This window comes from Cryptotermes secundus, unplaced genomic scaffold, assembly GCF_002891405.2.
Source record: "Cryptotermes secundus unplaced genomic scaffold, Csec_1.0 scaffold88, whole genome shotgun sequence".
NCBI lineage: Eukaryota > Metazoa > Arthropoda > Insecta > Blattodea > Kalotermitidae > Cryptotermes > Cryptotermes secundus.
The window spans coordinates 296,307-310,290 of NW_019724585.1; the positions used below are offsets into that span (position 1 = coordinate 296,307).

The 13,984-nt window shown below is 42.0% G+C and overlaps 1 protein-coding gene across 5 annotated transcripts in view; it reads right to left on the minus strand.

Moving 5' to 3' along the window:
- Positions 1–13,984, minus strand: part of LOC111862304 (NPC intracellular cholesterol transporter 1) — an 87,608-nt gene that overhangs the window by 47,004 nt on the left and 26,620 nt on the right. For all 5 annotated transcript variants that reach the window (XM_023847577.2, XM_023847576.2, XM_023847575.2 and 2 more), the window contains exon 3: positions 4,981–5,051. In XM_023847577.2, the coding sequence (XP_023703345.1) occupies positions 4,981–5,051 (71 nt within the window). The remainder of the gene's footprint in view (positions 1–4,980; positions 5,052–13,984) is intronic.

Sequence of the window (13,984 nt, forward strand, 5' to 3'; positions counted from 1 at the left end):
AAATCCTCATATTTTCATCACAAATTATAATAAAACAATTAATGTGAATGAAGAAACTCTTTTTGCATTCCAAAAATATGATTAAATTGAGGTTCAAATTTTGAAACGCTAATCACAAGTAGCGACTTTAAATGTTCATCGGATAAATTTGCCCTGTATTTCGACTTGATGTACTTCATCTGGGAAAAAGTCTGTTCACACAGATATGTCGTCCAAAAATTTACAAGCAAAATTTATTTAAATTTGGAAATTGCTCAGAGTTCAGAAATTTATAAAATTCGATCAAATTTCCTTCCTTGTATTTGTCTTTAATGTGATCATTTTCCTGAAGTTCAATAATTTCCATTTGAATTTGACTTGGGACATCTGCAGCATCAGAGTCAAACGGATTTTGAAACAATCTAATTTCCTGAGCATTGGAATCCAAATCAGCAAATCGCTTCCGAAATTGTTCTATCAAATCTAAAATGGCTAAATTTGCATACGAGGAAGGAAATTCTGCTTCACCCTTTTTATGCAACTCTGCACAGTATAGAATATGAACAAAGTTACAATTTTTCACTTGGCTTTCCAGAAGTATCAACTTTGTTCTGAATGCCTTAATAAGTGCAAATAAATCACAGACTAAGTTATTTTCACCCTGCAACTTTAAACTCAAATGGTTCATATGGTTCACCAGATCAGCAATAAATGCTAATTTCCAAAGCCACTCGGTATCTGATAAAAGTGGTTCGTGATGGTTTTTCTCGGTAAGCAATATATCAATTTCATTCCTGAGCTGAAAGAAGAGAGAAAGAACCTTTCCACAGCTAAGCCATCGAACTGCAGTATAATATGTCACGTGACTAAGCTCGGAATCACATTTACCAGTACTAAATGGAAAATTAATTCAACTGGCGCATTTCTGCAAAATTCTTTCGGGGGCCGGATGAAATCACATCGCGGGCCGTAGTTTGGATACCCTTGGTCTAGTGGGCTGCTAGCAAACTTTCACTTTTATGACCACTGAGACAAGACCTACTAGTCCGGTTGTCTCTTGTACAATGTCATTCAGTTCATTTTCACACAGCGACACGTGCTGATGTTACATTGTGATGAACGTATAAAGGTTATAATTAAACATTAAATTATCAACTACGAGTTTTCTTGTATCTGTACAGTAACTTTTAAAGGGCAATGTCGCTTTCAAAAAATTCAAGTAGCAAAAAAAGAACTACTGAAAGTGAGCACCGTGTTTTACAAGGAAAATGGGAAATCGCTTATTTCTGTTGTGAAATAGAAGGTAAAATTACATGTTTGATTTGTGGGCAAAATATAAGCGTTTCACTTTAGGTAATTATATTTAAATTATTCGTAAATAATAAATAGTGTAATGTATATTTCTATTTTGAAGTGCGGCCCTGGACTATTATTTATAGGGCTGAGGTGGTCCTCTGTACAAGTTGAGTTTGACATGCCTGGCGTAGAGTCTACGCGATGTATCTCCTAGTTCGACATGATCAGGCCCGGTAATCTGAAGCTCACCACCTTAGGAGCCGGTTCAAGGCATCGACATATTTTTCTCTAATGTAATTTACTACGTTTTGATTTACAATAATTACTTTTCGCTCTATACCTCTGTAATAACAGATAATTACAACGTCCTAATACTGGATGTGAGCGCAATAGCGACTAGCTACGGGCTGGACGAGTTCAAGACGGCTCTGAGGCTGGGTGAGTCTCCTACCCAAAGGGTACCTTGGGCTCTTTCCCCGGGGGTAAAGCGGCAGGGGCGTGAAGCTGACCACTCACCTCCAGCTAGTGCAAAGATCAAGAAAATATGGATCTATAGCTTCACTCCCCAAAAGCCTTCATGGCGTAGTGCTTAATTAGTTAAGCACAGGAACAACTTTGCCTTACCTAACACCCGGTAATTTACGACACTTTCTTATCTGAACGCTTTCTTGATGTGCTCTAATGAGAAACGGAAACTTGCGGTACAGTGCAAAGACACATTACCACTAGTGCAGGAGACCCCCTTCAGAATACAACGTGATAGCTACGCTTTCATGTACTGGGAAAGTGCTTCTGTAGATGGTTTGTTTGCTTATTCTGGGCACAATGGCTGTCAGTAAACATTCAAAATCATAAGATGATATCCTAAAAGTATTTTTGAAACCACCTGACTCTCCCATTATTAAATATTTCAGCAGATTTAATCCCACTATATTTGTACGCACAATTCTTCTGCCAGAATAACATGGCTCTTCACAGCGCTTCCTGCTTATGTAAGATCCACAGCAGCGTAGCAAGCAGTCGTCATTCACAGCTGTGTGCATACATAATAGATGAGTGGACGAGCAGATGGCTAACACTATGTGGACGGTGCGCGCGAACAACTCGCGAGATGTGAGCGAGACACTGAGATTCGCTCGCTACTGTGTACGTACCATTACGGTCCCCGGCATGGATTTTCTGTTTCGTGGGTGGAAAATAAATTACCAACAGCTCCGACTTCGTTTCTTCTCGTTACTGATTGGCTAACGTCTGAAATCCCATCTCGCAAAACAGTGATCCGAACACAGGCAAATTACTCACGCTTACAGAAGTGGCTGACAACGAACACAACCGACGCCACTCCGTCTCCTTTCCGTCTACGTCTGTGCAGAGCGACTCAGTGTGTTCACGGCTCCTCCCGTCCGAGCCCCTCAAAATTCAACATCACGAAAGGCTGCTCGCGCAAAACCCCTAAGGTCGGAAACTTGTGCGGTGACGAGACTACCTCGTGTCGTCACTTAATTTGTCAGCAATTTCTATAGACTGTACATCTGACACCGGATGGCTAAAGAATGTATGGCGTCTTAACTTTACTTTCCGGCGGGTTTCCAACTTGTGGTTCGCCCGACGTATTTCAATTTATAAAACTTATAATTATTTTCTAATTAATAAAACATAAATTTGACCCCTTGTTGGATAAAGCATACCCATTAATAACCTGGGGCACAACAATATGTATATGCCTGAATATATTTTTTCATTGTCAGCATTAATTATCATTAAAGTATTTTACATTATTTTCGCTTGTTTTTAAAGGTTTCTGGCTACCAGCTGTGGGTCTGGATCATGCAGTTTCCAATCCGAGCACATAATTTCATGCCCATTTCTTTAGGTCCCACGTTGCTTTTTCGTTAAATACACAATTTTCGAGTCCCTCTATATTCGCCGCATATGCAGGAGGGGGGACTTGTTTCCCCTATAATCGATTTCAAATGATGGAGCTTAAAGGCTTCCCACACACCAGAGCGATCGCGATGGAGCTGGCGGTCAGATATTTCCTGCTGAACTTATGGACGCTTTCAGATAGGCAGCGTTCCGGGCAGTGCAGCGTTCTACTCCGCGGTGGGGATCAGATGCAGCTTGTAGAGTTTGACCGCTGCCCGCGTCGCTGTCTGTTAGCATGAACAATGAGAACAACAACAGAGCAACATACTGAAGAAGTAAAATTACATAATATCTCCCTTAATTAGGTTCAGTCAATCATCAAAGCATTCAACTGGCATCCGAAAAGTGAATATAGAATCGTTCTTCATCTTGCCGCAGTTGCCGATATAAAGTATGAAATTCTCCTTCATGTTCACGAAGCAGATTAAGGTCGTGAATTCACGTTTTCTTACGCTTCTTTCTGAAAAAAAATATATTAATTGTGATGTTAATATGTGTAATAACTTCTCAAATTTCTCCAATTGTACATAATAAAAGGAATAATTACCTTGCTTGCGGCTGCTCCTCATTATCAACTACCGCTGGCAAAAGTAACGCTTCTTCCAGATGAGATAATCGATGCATCGTTTAAAGATGTGCTTACGCGATTTTTCAAACTGATTGCTACCACCGCGTTGCTGGTGTGAGAAGACTTCATCGCCACCGTGACCGTGACCGCCACCGCCATCGCTCTGGTGTGTGGGAGCCTTTATTCGAGCGAAGAATTAGCTTCTACTGTACGTGTATAACCACTTATAATGCTCATAAACTGAAGATTTCCGCGAATTCGCTTGTAATGTGACCGTACCCTATACAGCGCTAGAAGACACGCCACTGAGCCATTTTTCTTATCTCGCCTGCTATATAAATCAAACGAGCGACATACAGGATCATATTGTGACGGAATAAGATCATTTGCTAGGTAACGGCTATATAAACACTGCCTAAAAGCCGAAATAAGAGCAGAAGCGGAAGTAATTTTTGTTAGGCAACGGCTAGGTAAACACTTGTTTCCCATTCAACGAATGTTAACGAAAGTATTCCCGCGACAACAGAACACAAGAACTGTTCGACAGTTATAAAAGGCACTGCATTCGTGAATTCGAGCAGAGTGAGAGATTGAGACAGAAGTCAGAGATTCAATCGTAAGAGAATTCAGAAGGCAATTCATTGATTGAAGTGTTAACCAGATAAGGTTCGTTAACAAGCAACGACTATCAAGCAGACGCTGAAGACTTTATTTTTTGTTATGGACCGCCTCTATAGTCCAGTGGTCAGAGTTCCTGGCTACAGATCCAGAGGTCCCTGGTTCGATTCCCGGCGTTACCAGATTTTCTGAGAAGTAGTGGGTCTGGAACGGGGTTCACTCAGCCTCGTAAGGATAACTGAGGAGTTATTTCGATGAAATTGAGGCTCCGGTCTAGAAAACAGAAATTAACGGCCGTGGGGATCCGTTGCGCTGACCACGCGACACCCTCTATCCACTAAAGTTGGTACTAACTTCGCCGACAAGCGACGTTCGCTCGTTCGGTATAGTTCACTTGCGGACTACAGGCCATGCAGTTTGTTTTTTGTTATTGTGACAGTAATCTTTAGAATGTTATAATTATTTGTATTTACGACTTATGAGTATTCAATAATTCTAATTCATCTAATCCAGAACGCAATATTATCAGTCACGCAAGCCAAGAATACGTGACAATATGATACACGCAGCGCAGCTCTAATCTGAGTGCATACCTGGCGCAGACGTCAGTCCAGTTGTGTCCTGCAGCCACTATGCCTCTCACAGCAATCTCAAGCTCCGCTATCTGCAACAGAACATTAAATGAATAAGTCAAAACCTCCCTTTGGCTCGGCCCTGGTTCATGCCAACATACACGAAATTCAGAGTTATTAGAAATGTACAGAGAATGCAAGACCGTTTCTGTGGTCTACTGGTCAGAGTTCCTGGCTACAGATCCAGAGGTCCATGTTCGATTCCTGGCGCTACCAGATTTTCATAGAAGTAGTGGGTCTGGAACGGAGTCCACTCAGACTCCTGAGGATAACTGAGGCGCTATTTCAAGGAAATAGCTGCTCCGGTCTAGAAAACCGAAATTAATGTCAGTGGGGATTAGTTGCGCTGACCACGCAACACCCTCTATCCGCTAAAGTTGGCACTAACTTCGCCGACAAGCGTCGGTCGGTCGCTCGGTCGGTATAGTTAGCTTGCGGACTAAAACAACGAAGTTTTTTTTTTTTTTTGTACAGAGAATGCAAGGCCATCACTGTCGCCATGACATTCTCGTTCGTGAGAACTAGCCATGAAGCTGCCAAAGAGGCCAGTGACATTTCAAACCGGGGACCCGCTAATGCAAATTTATATTATGGTAACTTCCTGTAGAATGAAAAACAAGATGGCGACCTCATGAAATCTGTATTTGACTGATGGCTTGATCCACAGGAGATAGGAATGTAAAATCTGGTACGAAGACAGACCATGGATGCATCTATCTACTCAATCTGTTCGTAATACTCTTTGTAAGTTCACAATAAGAGACATGGTAAGAGACATAATCTTTTATGTTATGTCATACAAAACCAAGGCAAGCTTACAGAAAATCTGCACTGTACAAAAGTTCTTCCGATGATGGCACTAATTTTTTAATTGCTAGTGGGGTGAGACTAAGTCCCTTGTACTGCGGCCACTTCTGGCCTATTGTAGTACAAGCCCCAGATGATAGGTGAGGGTGATTTTGGAGCAATCGGTGGAATGAACATTGGCAGGGGAAACCGAAATACTCGGAGAAAACCTGCCCCAGCGCCACTTTGTCCACCACAAATCCCACTTGACCAGACCCGAGATCGAACCCGGGCCGCCGCGGTGGGAAGCCAGCGACTAACCGCTTGACCTACGGCGCGGCCTATGATTATGGTACTATATGAACAAATTGGGGGCGCGTCATAGCTCAAGCGGTCAGTCGCTGGCTTCCCACCACAGCGGTCCGGGTTCTATCCCGGGTCTGGTCAAGTGGGATTTGTGGTGGTCAAAGTGGCGCTGGGGCAGGTTTTCTCCGAGTACTTCGGTTTCCCCTGCCAATCTTCATTCCACCAATTGCTCCACAATCACCCTCACCTATCATCTGGAGCTGGTACAGTAGGCCAGAAGTGGCCGCAGTACAAGGGACTAAATCCCACCCCACTAGCAATATAAAAAAAAGTAAGTAAAGTAAAGCTATCCCTGTAACAGGCCGTGGAGGCCCATAGGGCTGTGAGACGTTGAGGTGCCCACATTTTCTAGACAATCGGCTCATAGATGGCGGTAAGGATGTCAGCCCTACGCGCCGACCGCCCTTTACCCCCAAGAATATTCCTGTCACTCATTTCTGTTAGAGGCTGAGTCGACCCCAGGGCCACAGTGCGGCTGGAAGGATTAGGTAAACTGGAAAAAAATCCAATGACCACATCGGGACTTGAACCCGCGACCTTCCGGCTTGTAGCATAGTGCCCCAACTATAATAAATGTAAACTGATAATGTAAACTCCTACCCAAATAGACTAAACATCGCTAATAGGAAAGTCCGTCTGTCGTTGGGCAGGATCCTGCGCAGACTCAATGCATCGTCCCTCGTCACTACTCATTTACCAGTCCTCCACGTGAATATTATTATGCAGTTCCTCCTCGGTCTTCCAGGTGTCTCGTTGAAATTAGACATGCATTCCTTCTCCACCATTCGAGCTAGATATCTGACCCATCATAACTTCTGCATTTCACTACCCAACGTAACAGTATGTATTTGTACTACTGACCGGGATTCGTATTTCCGGCCCCGCAGGGAATGCCAATTTATTGAGACAAGATTCGCTTAAATTAAGAAAACGAATATTGCAGCAGTATTTCCCGATTTTACAAATACCTACAGTGGTCAGAGTAAAATTTGTTACAGTTGAAGTTTATATAACTGGCACCATCTGAATGATTTTCCTGTGCACTGGAAAGTACGAACATGACGACATGAACATTTTACTTTGTATTTTAAAAATAAATGTACATTAACGTTCGTCAAGTTGGGTCTCCCCTAAATCACTATTTGAGTTTATATAAGAATGCATTGGAAGCCATTTTAAACAACAAAAGTAAAAATATATTACAAACTAGTAAATAAATGCAGATATAGACCGTACTGTATGTAGCAGACAGAACTCAGAACGTGCATACATTTGACTATTACACAAAAAAAATCTCAGAACGTGCATACAGTCGACTATTATACGAAAAAACTCAGAAGTGCATACATTTGACTATTATACGAAAAACTCACAAAGTGCATACATTTGACTATTATACGAAAAAAATTAGAACGTGCATACATTTGACTATTATACGAAAAAACTCACAAAGTGCATACATTTGACTATTATACGAAAAAAAGAATTGGTAATAAGGAACTATTAAAAAATCATACTTTTATTAAGTATCTAAAAAGACAAATAAAAATAATGGTCTTCCTGATGAAATTTGGAAAAGAACAAATTTCTGAAGAGTGTATTATTCTGTCCACACTCTGTCCTCTTCCAGTATATCTTCCGAACAATGAGAGTCGCGTTATGTAACTATAAATTGTTGCCTTCATGCTCGTTTTATTTTTTTATGTGGAAAGTGATTTCCTACTGTGAGGGTACAACATAATTTACAGATATCTCAAAACAGACAGATCCGGAACCTATGTAGCTCTGAGACGAAATGGTGAATTTAAGACATTACACACTGTGGCACTTCCAGACTTATACAGGTCACCTAATAATGTTATAATGTGAAACCTAAAGGTTTCCGATATTGCGAATAAGACTCGAATGTCGAAGGCAAAGAATGCTTATAGAATGTTGAGGAGGAAGCCTCTTGTAAAAGTGCAATTAGAAGCATATTATGATGAGTAATTCGGGAGCTAGGGTGTGCGGATCTGAGGCAGATGGAACTGGTTCAGTATCATGTCCAATGGAGGGCAATCGTATATAAGTTTGAGAACGGTTAAACCTTCGTGTGTTTCATCCCTGGCTCCGGACATAGGCCAAGTCGACCACTAAAGCTGTCTGTGAGAATGCCAGACCTTCATTCGCGAACTGTGTAACAATCTCTACGTTCCGTCTGAGGACACTCGCACTCCCTCTCGGTACACATGCACTTAAAGCATGTGTTGGCTGTAGAGGTCCGAAACCTGGTGATGGTTCTCACGTACTCGTACTCGTACTTTGCTCGTCTATCCGACTTACGTCATCTAATAGGGTAGCTGAGGCCAGTTAAATGACTAAGCGTCAGTTCTCAAGGGGGGGAAAATTACTAGTATTGTTGTGGGTTATTTCTCCAGGTGTACAAGTGAACCTATCATGCTGTAAAAGCGAGTACGTAGGTAAGATCTAAAAGTAAGTGACAATGGTACATTAGTACAAATATTATGCCTGGACATTATCCATCGTCTAGTCTCTGTCTAAAAGCCGTCCTATTTATTTCTCAAAACACAACATTTCAGAGACTGGATTCTGCCTCCGTCTTCAGGTAAAACCTACTCAGTTGGGCCCAATAGATAGAGCTAGTCCCTATCTTTGGTCCGGATTCGGTCTACCTCTATTGACTGGGTCCAATTGAATAGGTTTTACCTGAAGACGGAGACAGAATCCACACTCCGAAACGTTGTGTTCTGAAATATAAAGAGGACGGCTTTTCGATAAAGACAAGAAGATGGATGATGTCCAAAAACATAATATTTGTACTAAGTACGTAGTTCATTTTTAGAAGTAAGAACCGTTTGCGCACCCTGCCCGCGCAGGCCACTGACCGGAGATTTCTGAAGGTCGAGAGCTGTCGTCAGACCCTCTGCCATTGAGTGAATTGGTTGATGTGTCACCGCGCTTTCCGGTCTAGAAAACCGAAATTAAAGGCCGTGGGGATTCGTTGCGCTGATCACGTGACACCCTCTATCCACTAAATTTGGCACAAACTTCGCCGACAAGCGGCGGCAGCTCGGTCGGTATATTTCGCTTGCCGACTAAAACCACAAAGTCTGTTTTTGTCACAGTGCTTTATAAAGAACCATGTCAATCACTAATCCCGCCGACTGTGAGGTTCGTTCGGTGATTCGATTGTAGAACGCGAAGAACATTCGTCCTGCCGATATCCATCTCCAACTTGTCGACGTGTATAAGAAAGGTGTACGAACGAGGGCAATATGCATCAGTGGTGCGTTTGTTTAATGGGGGAAGGTCAGATATGCACAATGAAGCGCGATCTGGCCGCCCGTCTGTCATCAACAAGGACCGGATTTTGATGACCTGAAAATATTTAAAAAATGACCTATAAAATGACCGAAAAAATCCAGAAAAATGACCTAAAATATGAGCCGAAAATGTAATATGCAGGGCCCGGATTTTTATGACCTGAAAATATTTTTAAAATGCCCGAAAAATCCATAAAAATGACCTAAAGGTGAAAGAACACTTCGCTTCCATGTTACTCACATTTCAGAAAACATATGAAGAAAAATTCCCTAATATGGCCAAAAATGACAAGAAATACCCTTCAAAGTCCAAAAATTTACCAACAAATTACCTCAAAAATGGAAAAAAAAAGACCTTAAACCTAAAAATGACAAAAATTACCTATAAAATTTACATTTCTGTAACCAGCAGCTCATATCCGAGATTTATATATTTAAGAGCATCGCATAGGATACAAGGAACAAAAGATGACATGTCATCAAAATCCGGGCCCTGGTCATCACCAAGGATCTGAAAGACAACGTTCATGCTTACGTTCGTGACAACAGACGATTCACTACCGATGAGCTTCATGAAGTTTTCCCATAAGTTTCGCGATGTCCTCTGCGAGATTGTGACAGTTCAACTCCGATACAGAAAAATGTGCGTCAGATGGTTCCAAGAATGCTCACTGATGAACACAAGCAGTTACAGATTTGTTAAATGGACTAGTGGCTGATTTCTATGACGAGGGGATTATTAAGCTTGTGCCACGTCTGAAAAATCCCTAAATAACAATGGGGGCTACGTAGAAAAATAAACGCATGTTGTATTTAGTAACAACATTAAAATTATTTGGATTGATAGTTTTCTTTCGTTTATAACAAAACGGTTTTTACTTTAAAAATTACCCTCGTACCTATAGCGCTGACTAACTTCATGGAGCAAAACATTTCTTGAGAAGCTGACAGTTACTGTGCTGGTTAAGAAATCAGCCGTTTCACTTTAGTGAACATTTTAAGAACATTCGATAATATTATGCATGCCGCAATGCACACTCCTGTTTCGTTCCTATTGCGTTTGACGTATTCAGTAATATTGTATCAACTTAAAAAGCACATAGCATTAAATAAAACTGTTAATAGCGCCCGAGACTTCTCTGTGTCAGTGTGCATTTCCAACCCCATGGTTCCTGGAAACGCTTATTATACAGTCCGAAATCACACTGATATGTTGGGTTTTTGGACTTTATCCATCGTCCTGGTTTTTAAGATAACAAATAAAAACACGACGTTTCGGAAACTGGATCTGTTTCCGTCCTCAGGTGAAGGAAAATACCTATTCAGTTGGGTCCATTAGAAAGAGCTAGCCTCAATCACTGGACAAACCAATGTCACAAAACATGAAGATTATAAAAACCTGAGACCAGGCTAAGTCCATGAGAGCTAATAAGAAAAATATTCATAACAAATTGTAGCAAACACTTACAAGCGTGGAACCAGGATAGATAGATCTGTAGAAATTTATGCCACGAAACTAAACTCATAACCAGGTCCATGACCCCACGGCATGGAATAGAAAGAAGAACTAGTAACAAAAACTAATAGTGTCTAACTAGCGTCAACAGTGGAGTAAATCACGTCTATCTAATTTAGAACTTAATAGAAATAAATAAAAGCATATATCACGTCATACAGATCTTCTATGAGAATTGGTGACTTCATTGCTGATAATGGGGATCCAAATGGGAGAAAAGTCCAAACTGGGTTGGCTAATTGGGTTGGCCGAGCATGCCATATGGGCCGCTTCCTTGTATTTCCTATACCTGATGTGGCTTTCAATATCCAAAATCTTAGCTTCATCCCAGCCTACCCTATGTCCCTCTTCATAGGCATGTTGGGCTAGTTTAGATTTTTCTAGAAGACCTTCTTTTAGGTTATGCCTATGTGACACCCAACTGAATAGGTATTTTCCTTCACCTGAGGACGGAAACAGATCCAGTTTCCGAAACGTCGTGTTTTTATTTATCTTAAAAACCAGGACGATGGATAAAGTCCAAAAACCCAACATATCAGTGTGTTATACACCATCGTCAGAATCCTATAGTAACTAGTCCGAAATCAGTTAACCGGAACAGCGAAAAGTCTGTCTAGCGGCAGCGCTCTATTTGTATTCGGGATCTACTCGCTCCGAAATCTCAGCTGCGACATCGGCTCTCTTGGCTATGGTTCTTCGTGGATTTTCTCAGTACCTTCACGCGAAAGCTGGTATAGTACCTCGATTAGGCCATGACGGCTTTGCTCAAAATCCTTTCCAGTTCCTCAACCCTCCTACCGTCCGACGCTATATACTGGCAGCGTCGGTAAAGAACGGACTTTAAAAACGCTGACGTTGATACTACCTTTGTGTGTCCTCCGCCAAGGACAGCGCTTTTGTTTCTTGTCACGTGCACTGTTAAGGACTGCTGTGGGCAGGAAGACCTGTAGTCAAGACAATGAAACCAGCACATAAGTACAGGGCACAGCTCGGACCCTGTGAAGAGCTGAGCCTGCTGGACTATCGAGATATTCATATGCAGAGACCTCCGCATGTCTTCAGGCTCATCGTCACTACTTTGCTCCTATATTCGTAGTCACGTTTTCAGTTCTTCGAATCATTCATCTACTTGGCGCCACTGTTCTTCAGTTGCAAAACTATAATTTTGTCTGCGGTTCTGTATGGGTGTGAAACTTGGTCTCTGATATTAAGGGAGGAACATTGACTGAAGGTGTTTGAGAACAGGGTGTTGAGGAGAATATTTGGACCGAAGAGAGATGAAGTAATGAGAAGCTTCATAACTTGTACTCTTCTCCAAGTATAATTAGAATGATCAAGTCAAGGAAGATGAGGTGGGCAGGGGATGCAGCACGAATGGGGGAGAGGAGAAATACAAATAGGATATTGGTGGGAAAGATAAAAGGAAGGAGACCACTGGGAAGATCAAGGCGTAAGTGGGTGAATAATATTAAAATGGATCTCAGAGAGACAGGATGGGATGGATTGATCTGGCTCAGGATAGGGACCGCTGAAGGGCTCTTGTGAACACGGTAATGAACCTTCGGGTTCCATAAAATGCTGGGAAGTTCTTGTGTAGCTGCAACATTGGCTGCTTCTCAATAAGGGCTCAGCTCCGTGAGTGAGTGGGTTCCTCAGCTGCCTTAAAGTGATCACAAAGGTTAGTCCAGTCATCGCGCCTCACTTCACCCAAACTCTGCACTGTAATCTCTTCCAAAGCAATTTTCTGTTCCAGTAAATTCCGCGTCACTTCCATATAATTAAGTCACGGTGGGATGGAGAAAGTCGCAACACAGTACAAGTTTTCACCCGAAAATTCTCTCCATAGTATAAATTATGCACTCTCTCACTTTGTAGGACTTCACTTGTTGTTAATTCCGGATAAACGGCAGTTTTCTTATTTTAGAGCCAAATTATACGTGTAATATCGGGGGCACGAGGTAGCGTAGTTGATTGAGGCACTGTGCTACAAGCCGGAAGGTCGCAGGTTCGAGTCCCGATGAGATGGATTTTTTTTAAATTGACATAATTCTTCCAGCCATACTATGTGCCTGGGGTCCACTCAGCCTCTAACAGAAATGAGTACCAGAAATCTTTCTAGGAGTAAAGGGCGGCAGGCGCGTGAGGCTGACAACCTTACCGCCATCTAAGAGCCGAATGTCTAGAGAAAGTGTGGGAGCCTCTACGTCTCACAACCCTATGGACCTCCATGGCCTGTTACAGGGACAGCTTTACCTTTTTCTTTACCTCACATTATAATATCAGTCTTAGATGTTAAGTAGCAAGGCAGCGTCTACACGAGCGCACAAAATGCGTCCGTTGTAACGAACGTACTCTGCTGAGGACACCACACAGTTGCAGAATGCGGTGCGTAGTTTTTTTGCCGGCAATGGAGCCAGAAGAAAGCGTAGCATTCGCCTCTCTTGTTTATTTCTACAACGGACGTTACGACGTTCGTTATAACTGGCGCATTTTGTGCGCTCGTGTAGACGCTGCCTAAGAGGTTTATTCTCGTGTGAAGTGTGATATGTTGACCAATGTACCGGTGTGAGTATATTTCCTTAGTACTGCCCGTGACACTCGTAACAGGCCACAAATAATCATATCTTGGTTTACTTATGCAAACGAACAATTTTAAGTCGGTTGACTTGCATGACCATGAAACTTTCCTTTTCTTTGGGGACAGAAGATAATTTGCAAATGTCTGAACATAAAGCGGCCTGGCAAGTATTTGGTTTGAATAAAGCGATTAGGCGAGTAATTTCGAATATTATGTAAAGAAGAACTTTGCGATTTATTCAGATCAAGTATCGTTAGGAGAATGAGATACAGGAGATAAATGCACTGGACTGGAAACGAGGTTAAAATTGGAGGGAAAGAATGCATATAAAGTTCTTGCGGGGAAACTCCATGAAAAATCGATCACTTGAAAGACCCCAGACCACAGCCGACCAAC